This window comes from Dasypus novemcinctus, chromosome 21, assembly GCF_030445035.2.
Source record: "Dasypus novemcinctus isolate mDasNov1 chromosome 21, mDasNov1.1.hap2, whole genome shotgun sequence".
Lineage (NCBI taxonomy): Eukaryota > Metazoa > Chordata > Mammalia > Cingulata > Dasypodidae > Dasypus > Dasypus novemcinctus.
Window position 1 is genome coordinate 43,109,277 of NC_080693.1, and position 17,832 is coordinate 43,127,108.

At 52.5% G+C, this 17,832-nt stretch overlaps 1 protein-coding gene across 4 annotated transcripts in view; it reads left to right on the plus strand.

Annotated features, from left to right (window-relative positions):
- Positions 1–17,832, plus strand: part of MYO19 (myosin XIX) — a 50,471-nt gene that overhangs the window by 31,613 nt on the left and 1,026 nt on the right. For 3 of the 4 annotated variants that reach the window (XM_012526572.4, XM_012526574.4, XM_023589819.3), the window contains 16 exons: positions 223–319; positions 455–531; positions 2,097–2,187; positions 2,661–2,832; positions 4,221–4,294; positions 5,070–5,191; positions 5,371–5,484; positions 5,726–5,902; positions 6,261–6,413; positions 7,357–7,464; positions 8,335–8,405; positions 11,838–11,941; positions 13,658–13,824; positions 13,920–14,049; positions 15,323–15,408; positions 16,546–16,851. In XM_012526572.4, the coding sequence (XP_012382026.1) occupies positions 223–319; positions 455–531; positions 2,097–2,187; positions 2,661–2,832; positions 4,221–4,294; positions 5,070–5,191; positions 5,371–5,484; positions 5,726–5,902; positions 6,261–6,413; positions 7,357–7,464; positions 8,335–8,405; positions 11,838–11,941; positions 13,658–13,824; positions 13,920–14,049; positions 15,323–15,408; positions 16,546–16,851 (2,049 nt within the window). Of the gene's footprint in view, positions 1–222; positions 320–454; positions 532–2,096; positions 2,188–2,660; positions 2,833–4,220; positions 4,295–5,069; positions 5,192–5,370; positions 5,485–5,725; positions 5,903–6,260; positions 6,414–7,356; positions 7,465–8,334; positions 8,406–11,837; positions 11,942–12,986; positions 13,100–13,657; positions 13,825–13,919; positions 14,050–15,322; positions 15,409–16,545; positions 16,852–17,832 lie in introns of all 4 variants that reach the window. The other variant, XR_011646844.1, reaches the window with a different exon arrangement.

Here is a 17,832-nt window from a genome sequence, read left to right on the forward strand (position 1 = left end):
GAGTTGTGCTTCGGCAGAGAAAGGTTTCTGCATCAGGTTGGGGACATCTAGAGCTATTTGTTTCTTTGTTGCCCCATGCCTGGCCCAGGCCCTCTAGAGGGATCTCTTAGCCTCGTGGTGTTTCTGCCATGTCTCACTCCTGTCATCCCATCCCCAGGCCTGCAGAGGCCCGGGGTTCCCTTCCACCCCCCAGCTCAGCCACCCGCCCACCCCTGCCCACAGATCTGCAAAGGAGCCAGCGCCGACGAGAGGCTCCAGTGGCACCTCCCCAAGGGAACCCCCTTCTCCTGGCTGCCCAACCCAGAGAGGACCTTGGAAGGTAGGGGAGCCCTGCCTCACACCCTGTGCTGGCCTGACAGCACCCCATCTGCACAGGGCCTGCCTCTCTCACCCTTCACTGCCCCTGTTGACCTTCTCTAGCCCTGACACTAAGCTAAGACGGATTCCTTTTCAGAGGATTGTTTTGAGGTGACCAGAGAGGCCATGCTCCACTTGGGCATCGATGCCCCAACCCAGAACAACATCTTTAAGGTCAGAAGGAAAGCCTCGTCACTCACCTGAGCTGAGGTGATGGGAGGCCCCCTTCTCAGGCTTCTTCCCTGGACTTGGGACTCTGCCTTCCTCTGAGGATCTTTGGGCCCTGCGGTGGTGCAGTCTCCAAGCAGTCCATGTGCTCCTTGTGCCTATGAGCCTGGAGACAGGCTGCTGGTACAGGGGTCCACAGAGCTCAGGACTCAGGAGGCAGAGAGCAAGGTACTGGGGCCACTTACTGTTACAATAATCACAGAGGAAAGACGTTACCACGAGTTTGTCCAACATGTTGAAATGTAAAACTCGTGTTCACCTCTCTCAGCTCACTTGCTTTTCTAACAGCCCAGTATGTGGGGATGATTATTCCCGTGTTATGCTTGAGAAAACACTAGAGGTAAAGTGACCTGCCCAAGGTCAGATACCACTCAGTGATAGTTTGTACCAGACTTAATAATTCCAAATCTCAACCTTTTCTCCCTCTCCCCACGCCCCCCAACCCTGGCCCATCTCTCCCTCTTGGGGCGATGTGCTGGCCTGGGTGAGCTGATCTCCTCCAGCCTCCACTGGGGCCTCCTCCCATCTGTCCTTGCTGACAAGCTGACTGCCCCTCCCCACCCCTCCCTCTTCTCCAGAGCCTCTGAAGGGGACAGAGAGCGTAGGCTGGCCACAGAGACAGGGAAGCCACTGCGGGAGGATGACAGCGCAGTGGAAAGTGGTGCCCGTCTCCAGTCGGGCTGCTCGGGTAGGGAGGATTACACACCCAGTGTGGGCAGTTTGGCCAGAAGGACAGCACATGGAAAACAAGCCCAGGGTGAGGGTCAACAGTACGAGTTTGGGCCAGAGTGCTAGTTTGGGGTGGCGTGACCCTTTGAAGCCCCACTGCCCCCTGGGCTAGCAGTCTTTTCCTGGGGTGTGTTGTGGTCCAAAGGCCAGCAGCATGGGAGGTGCCCTCCTGGGATGAGACAGGGATGGGTGGGTCCTGCTGTCTCGCTCTCAGGTCCAAGGTTTTGACGTTGCTGGGCCCAGGAGGTCTCCTCTCTCTAGCGCAGGGGCTCGTACATGTGGATCACTGAGTGCCAAGGCGAGAGCAGCCCAGCTGCCGCCGCCGAGATCACAGGTCCTCTCCCAAACGGGGCGTAGGGAGCCAGGGCCGGGCCCCCAGCGGACGCAGAGTAACCTGGTCCACAAGGAACAGAGCAGGCGGTGCCCACCCAGCCTCTTTCTGGGCAGTGGGTGGAGCAGGGTGTCCCACCGGCTGCCCTGGGAGGCCTCTGAAGTCAGAGTGCCTGGATTCAAATCCTGAATTTCCCCTTTCCGACGGTGGGATCTGGGCTGCTGATTTACCCTCTCCCAGCACATACCTCGTAGACTGTTGAAAGGATTGCGATGGTGCCTTGAACTTCCTTGCATCATGCTCAGCAGAGACGGGCAGGAAGCGGGCAGTAAATTGGGGCTCCTCATTGTTGTCAACAGGATTATATGCAGCAGTGGCGAGGCCCCTCCCTCCCAGGCCGGGCTCCAGCCACGCTGTCTCCTGCCTCTCACCCTCCTCTTCCACCCCTCAGGTCCTGGCTGGGCTGCTGCACTTCGGCAATACCAGGTTTGCAGACTCAGAGGACGAGTCCCAGCCCTGCCAGCTGGTGGACGATGCCAAATGTAAGGGGCGGGGGGTGCCCCGTGCCTCAGGGCTTTGTTCGCACCCCGGGAGTGTGGCAGACCCTGCTAGATAAACGGCCAGTACTGGGCAGGGCTGCAGGATGGGAGAGGGAAGGGAGGCTGTTAAAAGTTGAATCTGATGCTCCCAATCAAACTCTCAGCTGTAGGACCCTGCCCTGGGTAATTTATTCCTCACTCCATCTTTGGGGAGGCGGTATTGTTCCCATTTTACAGATGAGAAAATGAGAGAGGGTTTATAAAGTGATTTTTCCCACACGTAGCAGTGTGGACCGGGATGCAGGAGTCCTGGGTTCAAGTCCTGGCTTTGTCCCCTGGGGGATCTTTGGTGAGTCTCCTTGCACCTTGGTTTCCTCTGTCCCCTTGGTGCATCACGGCTCCCCTGCAATGACTGCACAGCGCCTCGTGGGCTCACATGGAGGGTGCTTTGCCTAAGGAGGAGTCGCCCTTCCCAGGCTCTGTCAGGACATCAGCCTTGCTGCTGCAGCTCCCAGAGGACACCCTGCTGGAGACACTGCAGATTAGAACCATCAGGGCAGGCAGGCAGCAGCAGGTGTTCCGGAAGCCCTGCTCCCGAGCCGAATGTGACACCCGCAGGGACTGTCTGGCCAAACTGGTCTACGCACGGTGAGCAATTACTCTGGGCCCAGCTGCTGCTCTGCCCTGTGCTTCCCCTAAATGCGCCCCCCGCTCTGGGATTGGACCAGCCATCATCAGGCAATAGAGTGGGGAATGCCAGATAAAGCAGACCCAGTTCCTCCCCTGCTCCTCAGACCCCTGTGGCTGGGCCAAGCATGGCACAGAAGCTCAGCTTTTCCCTGAGACCCTCCTTGGCCCTGTTCCTTAGTGTTCTGAATGGGGAAATTGCCATATTCCTTGCCTAGATGCAGCTCCTTTCTGAAGTACAGGGGCCTGCCTTAACCTTGGCGATAGGTGAGGAAAGCCTTCCTGGCTGTGCTGGCAAGGCAGGCCCCAAAGATGATCTAAGGCCCTCACAGTTAATTCCAGGTTCAGATCCTGGGGTCAATCAGCTCCTCTGTTTCCACGTGCCCTTGTCCCGCTTAAAACCTCTTGCAGTCACTGGGGGATTCTGGTAGAGCTAGAAACTCAGCCCACAGTCTTGGGCTACACATTGTGCACTAAATGGGAGCCCAGAGCAGAGGCAGGAAGATCCCAGCCTTTCCTTGGTGAGGCTGCGTGGGCGGCTCCACCCTCTGGCCTGGTGACATTGAGGTGGTGCAGCTGCAAGAGCGCTACAGCCATAGGGCTGTAGCCATAGGATGGCCCTCACCTGGGCTAAGCACCTTCAGGGCACCTTATAAGGCTTCCAGGGGCCCAGAACCCTCTGAAAGTGGCACAGAACAAGTGTGTGCGCCCTTCTGGGGGGGAGGGTCCCCCACATCTCTAGGTCCTTCTCTTAGGTCTTTGAACCCCTGCTGCCAAAAGAGACCTTTTCCTGAATTGGAAAAAGTTACAGAGCAATTACTTTAAAAAAAATATAAAAACCTCTTAATAGTGTTTTGTGTTTATACGGTAACTACATACGTTGATCCCAGAGTGGAAGAGCCATTGTTGGCCTCAGGTGTCTCAGAGCCCCTTGTGCAGGACTGAGTCGGGATTTGTGAATGGCCCCTGGCTCTGAGCTCCACAGGTAGAGTTTTGCGGGGGAGCCCATGAACTCAGTCTATGAATTCCACCCAGGCCTGAACGTCAGCCCCGTCTGGTCTAGACCCTGGGTGTCGAGCCATGTGACTGAGGCAGGCCCATTTCCTGTCTAGTCCAGGGATCCCATCAGTCCTATACTCAGTCTTGCTGGGAGATCAGACCAGATTTGTCTGCACCTGGGAATATGTGCAACAGCCTGGAGGCTGGCAGGAAGCGGGAGAAGGTTTAGCCCTTGACCTGTCAAGCTCACAATACAGGGCCCTGCAGGATGAGGCCTGGCTGGGGAAGCAATTGTGCTGCCATCCTCCCCCCACTCACCTGGCCCCTCTCTGCTCTCCCTCTCCCAACAGGCTGTTTGACTGGCTGGTATCGGTGATCAACAGCAGCATCTGTGCAGACCCTGACTCGTGGACCACTTTCATAGGTAGCAAGGGCTCACCCTGCCAGGATCACTCCTCCAGAGAAAAGAATGATGGTAGAGCCCTGCACCGAGTGACAGGAGCCCTAGGCAGGAGATCACTGCGAGACGCTGGGCAACTTTTCCCTTCTCTGCACCCCAGTCTCCTCCATCCACCAGCTATTGGGCAAGGAGACCACTGTTCTCTCCAGGGCCCACATTTGACCATCTGTGTCTCTCCAGGCAGACTCAGGTGGTGCCTTGTTCCTTAGGAACTCTTCTTTCCCCAGAAACCAGCTCTAGTCTAGGAGAGGAATGGGGAATGCTGAAAGGTAGATCCGAAGGGACTTGGGTTACATGATTGAGATCAAAATCCTTGTAACTCTGAATGGGATAGTCAGGTAGAGCGGGAAGTAAAGCTCAAAGGCACGAGTGCAGTTTGCACACGGAATGTGGGATTCTAGCACAACGGTACAGAAAATACCAGGGCCCCCCAAACTGGATTTGGTACAGAAAATGTCCCCTGGGACCTGTTCCCTCATGGGAGGGACATACAGGGACCAGAGGATTCAGACTTGAAAGTGGGCCTGGTGCCCTGGGCTGCCCCCACTCCTCATTTGACTTTTCTGCCTGCTTTGGGTGCTGAGGAAAGATGGGGTGGCAATGGGGGGGGGGCCACCCTGGAGTGGGGATATTGCTCTGCCCACTGCTGAGTGCCATGCTCCCTCGACTTCACCCCATGCTGCCATCTCCCTGCCTGTACCCTACAGTGGCCCCCTGGGTTCTCCCCCCACCTTCCCAGGCCTGCTGGACGTGTACGGATTTGAGTCATTTCCCAACAACAGTCTGGAACAGCTGTGCATCAACTATGCCAACGAGAAGCTGCAGCAGCACTTTGTGGCTCACTACCTAAGGGCTCAGCAGGTGAGGGGCAGGTGAGTGGGAGGTCCTTCTCCTGGGTCTGTATCTTCCTGTCCCCCTCTGTTCCTTCTTTGATGCTGTTGTAGGATGTGATGTGGTGCTTAGGTCAGCCACGGGATGGCCTGCCTAGGCCTCTGACCATAGCTGCCTTCTTCTGACCCCTCCTCACCTTTGCTCCCCAGGAGGAATATGCAGTTGAGGGCCTGGAGTGGTCATTCGTCAACTACCAGGACAACCAGATCTGTCTGGATCTCCTCGAAGGCAGCCCTATCAGCATCTGCTCCATCCTAAATGAGGTGGGGAGAGTAAGCTGGTGAGCTGAGTACCAGAGGCTGTCCCATGCCCTCTGGGCCTCTGCTCTCCATCTGCTAAATGGGTTTGCTGATCTTACCTGTCGCGCCTCTCAGCGTCCCTATGATGCCTGGGGAGATATTTGTAACAACTCTGCTACCACGGGAGTCACAGGGCAGAGACTGTCAGGGTGGCCGTGAGACCCTCTTGTTTTCCTGGCTAACTGCCCGCTCCTGCCCCACTCAGGAGTGCCGTCTAAACCGGCCAAGCAGCGCGGCCCAGCTCCAGACACGCATTGAGAGCGCCCTGGCAAGCAGCCCCTGCCTGGGCCAGAACAAGCTCAGCCGGGAGCCCAGCTTTCTCGTGGCACATTACGCAGGGCCTGTGCGGTACCACACCGCAGGCCTGGTGGAGAAGAACAAGGTAGGGCTGGGCTGCAGCCGGGGGGCCTCAGGTGAGGCGAGGTGCTGAGTCACGACATACAGAGCAGCTGCCCACCACGCACCCTCTCTCCTGACCACCCTCCCAGAATCTAGGCTCACCTTGGGCCTACCTGCCTGAGGTTTCTGCTGAACCAGGCCTGGCCTGGCTGGAAGTGACCCGTTAGACCTGTTCTCTGTGTCTCTGGCCATCTAGTGGACAAGCTCTTCTCTGAGATTCGTGTCCCGCCCACTCCTGGAAGCCCTGACTTCTGGAGCTGGGGTGGGCAGGGTGGCAGGCCTGTGGGTAGTCACAGGCATGCTACCTGCACTCACCTGCTGCCCTTGCCCTTTCCCAATAGGACCCCATTCCCCGTGAGCTGACCAATCTCCTGCAACAATCCCAGGACCCCATACTCAAGGTGCTGTTTCCTCCTGATCCCGATGAGAAGTCCCAGGAGGAGCCCTCTGGCCAGAGCAGGGCCTCTGTGTTGACCGTGGTGTCCAAGTTCAAGGTGGGTCTGGAGGAGATGCTCCTCTTGTCTTGTCTCACAAATGTTCATTGAGTGCCTCCCAGGAGGGTGCTGTTTGCTGGGGAGCACTGGGGAGCCAAGTAGATACAGTCCTGGTCCACACAGTTTTAGCCCAGTATGGAATACAGAGACACAAAGACAGACAGACAGACTTGTGGGTGTAAGTGGGGCCTGTGGGTGACACAGTGGGGGCCCCTCACCCACTGCTGACAGGGTGGTCATAGGAGAACTCTGTGATTTGGCCATTCCCAGTTCTTTAGCTTCCTGCTCAAATTCTACCCTTGACCAGAATAGATTTGTCACTTTCTGCAATATCACATGCTGTCTCCTGTCTCTCAGCCCTTGAACAGACTGCTCCACCTTTCTGGAATGCTCTTCATCCACTATCCCCTCAACTCCTCCCTCACTCCCATCCACCCCACTTTTCTTAGTTTCTTCCTTCCCATCCTTCACATCTCAGCTTTATCATCACCTCTTTAACAAAGCACCCTGGGAAACCAAGGTTTAATTAGCACTCTTCTTTCGCAACCCTGGCACACCATTGAGGCACATTCAGCATCCATATGGCCCATTAGGCTCTGAACTCCAAGACAGCAGCAGTGTGCTTGTGTCACAGCCCCTGCCAGTTTCCAGCACACAGAGGGGCTTAGTAATAGCTATTGCCTAAATGAATGGTAGGGGAATTGTGAGATTTGTCTTTACTAGGAAGATTGCTTGGACAAGGGGGTTGATAGGGGAGGAAACTGAGACCAGAATTAAGGAGACTAGTGGAAGGCCACAGAAGACAGGTGCAGGGTGCTTTGGGCACGCTCAGTAAGAGCCTCCAGGGGTTATCCCCAGGGCACGTGAGGACCAGCCACTAAGCAGGGCCCAGCTGATGGCCCAGCAGCCCCATCTGCTGACCCCACAGTCTCTCCCTTTGCAGGCCTCCCTGGAGCAGCTCCTGCAGGTCCTGCACAGCACCACACCCCACTACATTCGCTGCATCAAGCCCAACAGCGAGGGCCAGGCACAGACGTTCCTCCAAGAGGAGGTAACTAACTCCGGGCAAAGCTGCTCTGCACAGCGCCCCCTTGGCCAAGGCCCTGAGGGGTGCCTGGCAGGGCAGTCATGCATGGGTGTGCAGTCTGTGCACGGCACAGTGGCTTAGCCAAGGAGATAAGCAGGAGCTCCCATCCAGCTTGCTCACTACTCGCCAAGCACCCTGATGAGCCTGAAGCGGCCCAGAGGACCCAGCATCTTTTGTAATTAGCTGACACTCTGTGGCACTTTATAGTCCATGCACAGTGAGGCTGTTCCTGGCTGGAGGTTTAGTTTTTTTCTAATTGGCACAAAAGCACCCTGTGCTACAGCTGCACTTTGCTCCTGTATCAGGCTCAGAGGGACGTGGATGGAGTGTGGGTGCAGAGGCTGCTGAAGAGTGTCCCAACACTGGTGTGTGGCCTTGGCACTTGTAGCCAAGTCCACTCCATTCTATGGTAAAGACCTTGGTTGTGGTTATGGGAGAATCTTCAAGATATAACCTCCCCTCCCCCTCAGAGATGAATCATTCTTTTGCCTGCAAGAAAAATTGAAATTTGGCAGGGCTGCCTCTTGAGGTGCTAAGTCCTGGCACTGGGAGTGAGAGACAGAGCCAGGACCACCCCGTGCCTCAGCTGAATGAGAAGCCATGCATCAGATAAGAGGGACTTGGGGACACCAGGACCCTTCGTAGCAGGGAAATTCCTTCAAGGACTCTTGATTCATCACTGCCCCGAGGAGTCTACCTCCACCAGCCTCAGCCTTTGGAGAGGATGCAGGTCCACCCTGGCCAGCGCCTCGGCAGCAGGATGGCATTTCTGGCCTGCTGGCCCCCATGCTGCAGGTGCCCACCCTGCCTCCCACACTGCCTCCCACCCTGCAGGTCCTGAGCCAGCTGGAGGCCTGTGGCCTCGTGGAGACGATCCACATCAGTGCTGCCGGCTTCCCTATACGGTGAGTGGGGCAGGTGGCTGTGTGGACAGGGCCAGTGCCAGAGTGGAGCTCAGGACTCAGACCAGATGATACCTGGAGCAGGAATTGGAGATGAAGAGACAGGCAGGTTTGCAGAAGCCGTTGGAAGCTAAGGGGCTACAGCCATTCATTACTTTGTGCTCTTTTGTCCCAGGTACTGTTTGTGGTAATCTATCAGTGAATAAGGGTGTTTATGCCTGTGAAAACAAAAATATTTAGATTGGTGCAAAAGGAATTCCAGTTGCACACCATGAATTTTTAATCATTCTAACTAGGCTCACACATTTTTATTAATCAAAATTAGGAACCATTACAATCAACACATTTTTGCCGAGAAATAAGTTTGTTTATTCCTGTATTGCAAAAATCTGTGCTTCAGGATTCGATGAACTCTTGGAAAGCATTTTCTGCATTCTGCTGTGTTTGGAAACATTTTCCCTGCAAAATGTTGTCGAGATGCTTAAAGAAGTGGTAGTTGGTGAGAGATCAGGTGAATATGGCAGATGAGGCAAAACTTTGTAGTCCAATTCATTCAACTTTTTTTTTTAAGATTTTTATTTATTTCTTTTCCCTCTTCCCCCTGCCCATTTTCTGCTCTCTGTGTCCATCCACTGTGTGTTCTTCTGTGTCCACTTGTATTCTTTGTCAGCAGCACCGGAAATCTGTGTCTCTTTTTGTTGCAGCAGCTCTCCGTGTGTGCTGCACCACTCCTGGGCAGCTGCACTTTTTTCACATAGGGCAGCTCTCCTTGCGGGGCGCACTCCTTGCACGTGGGGCTCCCCTATGTGGGGGACACCCCTGCGTGGCACGGTACTCCTTGCGTGCATGAGCACTGTGCGTAGGCCAGCTCACCACATGGGTCAGGAGGCCCTGGGTTTGATCCCTAGACCTCCCATGTGGTAGGTGGATGCTCTATCAGTTGAACCCAATCCACTTTCCTCATTCAACTTTTGAAGCATTGGTTGTGCGATGTGCAGGTGGGTGTCGTCATGGAGAATTGGGCCCTTTCTATTGACCAGTGCCGGCTGCAGGAGTTGCAGTTTTTGGTGCATCTCATAGAATTGCTGAGCATACTTCTCAGATGTAATGGTTCTGCCGGGAGTCAGACAGCTGTAGTGGATCAGACCAGCAGCAGACCACCAAACAGTGACCATGACCTTTTTTTGGTGTAAGTTTGGCTTTGGGAAGTGCTTTGGAGCTACTTCTCGATCAAACCACTGAGCTGGTCATCGCTGGTTGTTATATAAAATCCACTTTTCATCGCGTGTCACAATCTGATTGAGAAATGGTTCGTTGTGTAGAATAAGAGAAGACACTTCAAAAGAATGATTTTTTGGATTTTCGGTCAGATGAGGCACCCACTTATCGAGCTTTTCACCTCTCCAATTTGCTTCAAATGCTTAATGACCATAGAAGGGTTGACACTGAGTTCTTCAGCAACTTCTTGTGTAGTTATGAGGATCAGCTTCAATGATTGCTCTCAATTGGCCATTGTCAATTTCCAATGGCCGGCCACGATGCTCCTCATCTTCAAGGCTCTCGTCTCCTCATGCAAAACTTCTTGAACTACCAGTGCCCTGTACATTCATTAGCATTTCCTGGCCAAATGCATTGTTGATGTTGTGAGTTGGCTTCCCTGCTTTATGACCCATTTTTAACTCAAATAAGAAAATCACTCAAATTATCGTCTCACATCATTTCCATTCTAAAATAAATATAAAATACACAGCTAGTAATAAGTCATTAGCAAAAAAACATATAGCAAGAAATGCACATTAAAATGATACATAGCATAACCACATTTATTAAGGATGTATTTCAATATCAAACAGTAAATTTCAACAGTGCAAAACTGTAATTACTTTTACACCAAACTAATAAATATGAAGTATAATCAGTGCTAGGAAAGAAATGCTATTAGTGTTACTAACAGAGAGGAAGAGCCTCTGCCTGATCAAGGAGGGGCCTCTCTGAGGACCTCAAGTCTATGGGAAGGGAGGGAGCCAGCCTGGGAGGATTTGAGGTGGGGGGCAGATTCCAGAGGGAACAGCAAACATAAAACTCCCAGGTTAGGGAGTGAGAGACACCGAAGTGACTGGGGCACAGGGAATGGGGATGGGAGGAGATGAGCTGGGGGAGGGAGGTGGGCAGGAGCCCGGCCACAAAGGGCCTTGTAGGCCATGCAAGGGCCACAGTTTATCCTGAGCACAGTGGAAATTGCTAGGCATTACCAGGAGGGGAATGGGTGATCTCATTCATATTTTAAGAAGATCCCTTTAGCTGCTCCATAGAAGATATCAGGCTAGAAGGGAGTAATTGACTGAAGAGGCTGCAGCCCAAGTCCAGGCAAGTGCGGTGGCTTGGGCGAGGGTGGCAGCAATGAAGTCAGACAGGAGTGAGTGAAAGAGCAGGATTTGGGGCTTGACTCATCATTGGATGCTGGGCTGGGAACAGCCCACAACATCCAGGCTTCTGGCTCAGGCAGTGGAGGATTAGGGAGGATGATGGCCTAAGAAGGAATGGTCTGAAGGGGGCACAGGTGGCAGGGCAGGAGGGGAGGGCCAGGCGTTCTCCTAAAGCCGTGCCAGATTTGGGGTGGCCACGATTCAGGCTTGGGGCTTGGCACAGCAGGCACTCCATCCTCAAGAGGAGTGGATTTAACTCCGTGGGCAAGGAGGAAATCACCTAGGGGGAGAGAGGGAATCTGAGAGCACACCTGAGGAGTTCTCACACTGTGAAAGAGGGTGGAGGATGAGAGCAGCTAAGACAACTTGGAAGGAGTCCTGGGTGAAGGAGAAAGGAGGACCATGGGTGTCCTGAAGGCTGAGAACTCTACAGAGAGAGGGGTCAGCAGGGTCACTAAGAGGGACACAGAGCACTGACTACTGGATTCAGTGACATGGTGTTTGCTGATGTGACAAGAGCCACATCGGAAGAGTGCTGGGGAAAGTAGCCAGACTCAGGAGGGCCAAGGAGGAAGTACAGATGTCAGGTGGCACCAACTGTTTAGAGAAGTGTTGCTGTGAAGGGGAGCGGAGAAATCAGGAGAAGTGAAGGAGAAGGGTCAGAGAGGACCAATGGGAGAGGTGACTGAACACATGTGAATGATGGGAGTGATCAGTGTCTGGAGAGAGGCTGCAAATCACAACTATTGAAAGGGCAAGTTACTTCCTTGGGATGCCAAGACAGCTGGAAGAGGAGACCCAGCTTCAAATGGTCTTCTCTGGCTCTCTGCTGAATGCCCTAGAAACCCCTCAGAACAGCATTACGTGCATTCCATGGTTACGGTCAGAAGAGCACCTTGCAGGGTTGTTGAGCAGATTGAATGGAACAGTATCTGTTGAGCCCCAAGCGCATGCCTAGCTCACAGATGAAGTCACTTCATTCTCTTCTCCCACCTGTTTTGTCATCCAGAGTCTCTCACCAGAACTTTGTGGAACGATATGAATTGCTGCGAAGGCTCAGGCCTCACACATCCTCTGGCCTCCACAGCCCACCTCCTGCCAAAGGACGCTCAGGTGAGCGGGGACCACTCACTCAGCCCCTACCCTCAGGGCTGGGATTTAAGAGATGAATAAGACAAAGCCCTGCCCTCCTGGTTTAGGGGAAACAGATGCAAAAACGACAAACTTAGAAAGTAGAAAGGCATGAATAGGATGCTGTCGGTAGTGCTGGGGAGGTGGGTATCAGGAAGGGCTTCCTGGAAGTGGTGTTACCTGAGACTACATTGATGAGCCAGGTGAAGGGCATTCCACAAGACAGATCAAACAAGCCTTGGCGTGAGACAGCATGCTGCGAGTTGACGCCTGGGGCAGAGGTGGTGGGAGGTGAGGCAGGGCCCAGGTCAAGGCACCTGCCTGGACTTCACTCTCTGGGAGATGGAGGCACCCTGGGGGAGGGAGGGGGTGGCCTCGTCGGCCTCCTGCTTTCTGGACACCGCTCTGGGGGTCTGTGGAAGGCCACGGGACTGAGGCAAGACCCAGGAGGGAGACTCCTCTAAGTTGGCTGGGACAGAGGGGCCAGAGCATGGGCACAATCAGAACATTCTGCAGGAGAGAAACTGGTCAGATTTGGTGCATGTTTCTTTAGATGGACAGGGAGAGGAAGGAGGCCTGGCCAGTGGGGAAAAGGGGGGGCGGGGTGCACAGGTTAGCAGGAAACTGACAAGCCCTGCTGTGGCCAGGCTGGAGCTCTAGGGACCCTTCCACATAGAGGTGTCCCAAGGCCACTTGGGAAAGTTTTAAACCCAAAGGTCTGGCCTGGGACCCCGACTTGGGGCTTACGGGCATGAGCTCTAACTGAGGCTGTGGAGGGAACGGTGAGGCCCAGGTCAGGTGGAGGGAGAAGACGTCCAGGACGGGGTCTGAGCCCTCTGCTCCACAGCACCCCAGCTGCTGCCCCCAGTTTACCTGCCCCCACCCACGCAGCCTTACCCTGGGACCCATCAGGCCCAGCTGAGGCAGTTCTTTTTCTTCTCTCTTGGGCAGTTTTGTCACTTCCTCTCATGCTCTTTTCTCTCCTTCCCTCCATGATTTGCTCTCCTGCTCTGTCTCTTGCCCAAAGCCTCCTGGCCCCTGGTTGTAATGGATTTTGCTGTTTCTTTCCTACGGTGTCTCCTTTGGCAGCCTCTATCTCCAGAGAGGCACTGGGCAGCTAAAAGAGGTCTGAGCCCTCAGGTAAATCCTCCCTCTACAGGAGGTGGCCCTGTGTGACGGGGGAGGGCAGGCAGTGGGAACGGCTTGGCCTTCACAGGACTGAGATTCCTGTTTCTCTTTTTCTACCGTACATGGTGGGGAATGAGGGGTAGGTGGTGAGCGAGTGGCCTGGCCACCCTGGTTAGTCCTTAGGATGTTCTTGGATGTATTTGGGCCTTGGAAACAAATACTGGCTGAGCAGCCTGGGGTTCCAGGTTGGAAGCCATCACCCACCAGGATCAGGTACCCTTGGCCAGCCTCCCAAGAGAGGGACTCACAGGAATGGAGGCTGCAGGGTGCTCCAGGGCATAGACACAAAAGAGCCTCCAAGGCCCCTCCCAACAGCCAGGGCTCTGAGCTCCCGGAGTCACCTCTGGCCTTCCCCGTCCGAAGGGAAGGACCTGGAAATGGTTAGAGGTAGGAGAGGCCCATGGCTAGTTGGGAAGGCCATTTTCTTAAGGCGAGAACTAGCTGGGGGAACCCCCAGAAGTGTGTGGAGATGGCCAAGCCTTGATGGGGCCCTTGACTTCCGTCCCCCAGGAAGGCCTCCCCTCGCCGAGGAGGCCACGCTGCAACCTCTGCTCCAGGATATTCTCCACACACTGCCAGCTCTCACTCAGGCAGCAGCCACACCTGGTGACCCTGCTGAGGCCATGCCAGCCCCACTCCACTGTGGCAGGACCAAGGTGTTCATGACCGATGTCACGGTAAGCTGGTTGGGATGAGGAGTGGAGATCACAGAGGCCCACCCCAGGGCAGGGGGAAAGGGGCTGAGGATCTCAGTGGATGCCCCTTCTCCCAGCTTGAGGTTCTGGAACACGGGCGTGCCCAGGTGCTGGAGCAGTGTGCCCGCTGTATCCAGGGTGGCTGGAGGCGACACCAGCACCGCAAGCAGAAGCAGCAGAGACGGGCTGCCATACTCATCCAGGCAGGTAGGAGCCGGGTGGGCCGCGGGGGCAAGGGCTTTGGGTGCAACCGTCTTTCCAGGCCAGCAGACAGGCCTAGATGCAGCTGCCTGCCTATAATGACAGATCCCCCAAGAGACTGGTTTCCTTTGACATTTTAGTCATTGAGTCTCCCTGTACCTCGGTAGGTGGATGGTATGTCCTTCTGGCAACCTAAGATTCCAATGACCTGTCTCACCCAGAGCATCTCTCCAGAATTTGGTGGCATCCAGGCCACACCCGGAGCTCTAGAGAATACAAATTTGTGTTTAATTCCCTTTATCAGACCTAGAGAGCAGTTAGTGCCAACATTTTTTTTCCTTTATGACAACTCAAATCACTAACTGCCAGGCTCCAGGGCCTGGAATAAGTTTAAGGAAAAGGTAAAAATCAGTGACTTCAAAAAAAGATGTATGAACCAACATGTGCACAGCATGTTGTCTTGAAAAATAAAATATTAGGAACCACCCAAATATCTGACAGAGGTGGAGTAATGGCTAAATGTTTTTTCAAGAATGAGAAGAGGTGTTTTGAAACTGAGAAGTGTTTTTGAAGAATGTTTTAAATTTAATGGGAAACCACTTCAAGTACAGTGTTGCAAATCTGTATACCAAACTGCCTGTCAAGGGTGATGCCACTTTTGTAAAATGTGTGTGTGTAGAGGTATGGAAAATTATATAAGGAAATACTGTAAAACCATCTGGGTTGCTGTGCTAACAGGTGTTTGGCTTTCAATTTTCAATTTTCTAGAATATAAACATGCTATTTAATTAAACTGCCCTTTTTTCTGAATGATGTACCAAAAAGAACTAGTAATGCTGAAATTTCAAGAGAAGGAAATAAAAATTCCCACGTGATTAGTCCACCATCCAGTGGTTTTCACTTTTATCAGTATTTTGGTGTATGCTAGTGTCATATCATGGAATCATAAAATTGGTTTTTGAAGGTGCAGGCATTACAGATCCCTTCCATTTCATGACCATGTGCCCTGGACTGAGCCTGAGGTGGAAGTGAGACTGCTGGCCCCTCAGTCCCAGTTGTCCCTTCAGTGGGGAGGCACCTCCAAGGTTGTGGGCAGTTTAAGGAATATTTTTAAAAGCCAATTTTGTTTTAGAACTTTACATAGTAATATAAGGTAGCCACTCATTGAAAAAAGACATCTCAGACTTTCACCACAACTCTGCTGTCACTGGAGAGACGGGTTACCAATAGCTTATGTACATTTTATTTTCTCTTTCCTGTTTCTGAACACACTGCTTAGCTACTCGTTCCTGGTTAACTCGGAGACACATTCAGAGACTGCACACGGCTGCCACGGTCATCAAACATGCATGGCATAAGTGGAAAGTGAGTATCTGACTCAGGAAGTCAGGCCAGCGAAGGAGACTTTTGATTCCAGACAGACCAGAGTCGGGACGCTGGCTCTGCTAGCTGGGTGCTGCAGGCAGGTGACTCGACCTCTGACCCCCGTGTTCCTTGAGGATGAAATGGGCAGACCATCATCTATACTGTAGGGCTGTTGTGAAGGTAAAAAGTGGCAAAGGCAACCTGGAATGTACCTTAAAATGGGAAGTTCTGTGGTATATGAACTACATCTTGGTAAAGATGTTTGTTTGTTTTTTTCTAAAGTAGACTACATATGGAAAACTAAGCATGGGGCCAGGCAGGCTGTAGTTGCTGCCTGTGACATAAAGAAGTGCTGCCACATGGAACCAGCCTACTTCAAGGCTTCCAGCAGCTTGCAGCCAAGCACCCTTCAATTAACTTTTTTTTTTTTTTTAATTTGCTGAAGTTATTCCCAAGCCATAAGTTTTTGTTTCTTCAGTTTCTTCTGGGATATCTTTTTCTTCTGGGCAACCTCTTCTTCTGGTTTAGGAACAATTTGTTCATTTTCGGTAAGGATGGTCTCAATGTGGCTGGAGAGCTCATGTATGGGTTAATCTGACCATGAGCTCTGTAAGGATGACGGTGCATCTTGGGGCTTTGTTCGCCTGGATGTGCTCAATGACCAGAAAATCTACATCCAAACCCTTAAGTTCAGCATTACTTTCTGCATTTTTAAACATACACAACAAAAATCCAGCACTCTTTTTGGGCCACTGCCTCTGTGTCCAGCCCCACTGTTTGGCCTGGGCACACCTCTCAATGCCACCACTGTAATGACAGGATGGCACACATTGCTTCTGTAAAGTGTCATCTTTCAGATACTTGGTGGCTTTTCAAATATGCATACCCTTGATGGCCTGGGCAGTTTCTCGGTGTTGTTAAAGTGAACATAGAGATTTGAACCTCTTGATTTGCATGATTTTGTGGGGTATTCTGGGTCAAGGGAATAGCAAAAACCATTTTCAGAAATCACCTTGGGCCACTTACAGGAAGAGCCAATTCACCTTGATAAGCTGATTACTAAAGATACCTTTGGTTTCCAGTTTCCATTAAAGGGGTAGATAAATCTTAAACAGTAAGGAATATTTTCTTTTTAAGACTAGGATGGCCTTCCTTGCTTCTAAAGAACTGGATGGTGTGGAAGAAAAACAACGGTCTCAAGCTCCCCGTTGTCTGAGCTCCACCCCACTGTCCCTGGTGCAGGCCACGGTCCTGGGGACAGGAATCCACTTCTGGCCCCTAGGACTGGTCCTGGCCAACGCGGCTGTGGGTGCTCGTGGCTTTCAGAGGAAACTCGTGGCCCAGGCTTGCCTCCAGCTCCCCTCAGGCAGCCCCAGTGGGTTCACCGTCCAGAGAGCACAACACAACCAGGCTGGGGTCACATCCATTCGAGCACTGCCTCAGGTAGGTTGTGTGTGACAGGATGCTGGTCCTGCCCCACCACAGCTTCGGGTCCCTCACACCCCACTCTAGAAGGCAGAAGGCAAAGGAAGCCCAGGAGTTCACAGGGGAGGAGTTCACAGGGGAGGAGCAGGACTGAGGCTAACGTTGCTGGGAAAGCAAAAGGCTGTACTTGTGAATCTGGATTATTTCCACTATTAAGGCTAGGAACTTTCACTTTTTAAAAACTGCTGCTAAGTGTTAGGATACTATTTCTTCAGAATCTTTTATTTAGTACTACTCTCATGATACTTGGGACATGATGACAACTTGTTTCCTCAAATGGCAACTGGATTTGGGACATATTGATTTATCTCCTTTCCAGGAAATGACAAGCAGGTAAGTCAAAGGTTCAAGGGCACTGTTTTTATATTATGGGGCAGCCAGGAAAGAAGAATCAGCCAGCATACTCATGATATCAGTGTCACACAGAGCTTTGTGGTTCAATCCAGCGAGCCAGGCCTGGCAGGAACCAAGCAGTTGAGGGAAGGTGAATGGCATGTTAGGCTTTAGGCATGGAGAGAAACCCCAGCTTCCAGGTCCTTGGTCTTCCCCCTCACTGGGCTATTTGCTAAGTCATGTCATTTCAATGCCTCCGTTCCTACATCAATAAAATAGGGCTAATCTATCAGCCTATTACTTAGAATACTTGACAAGGCATTAGGAAGGAAATATTGCATTTCCATACCAGAGAAAGTACTATAGGTTAAAACCTGGATAGAATCCCACGTGAAAACACAGATTAGCAGGTGTAGTTTGTTGTGTTTTTTTTTTTTTTTTAAGGAGGTACTAGAGATTGAACCCAGGACCTTGTATATGTGGAGCGGGTGCTCAACCACTGAGCTACACCCAGTGCCCACGAGTGTAATTTTTTTGATTCCCCAGCCTTAAGTCATCATAGGAATGTGTCGGATACTCCTCAGTAGGGTAGAGCTCCTGCCTAGT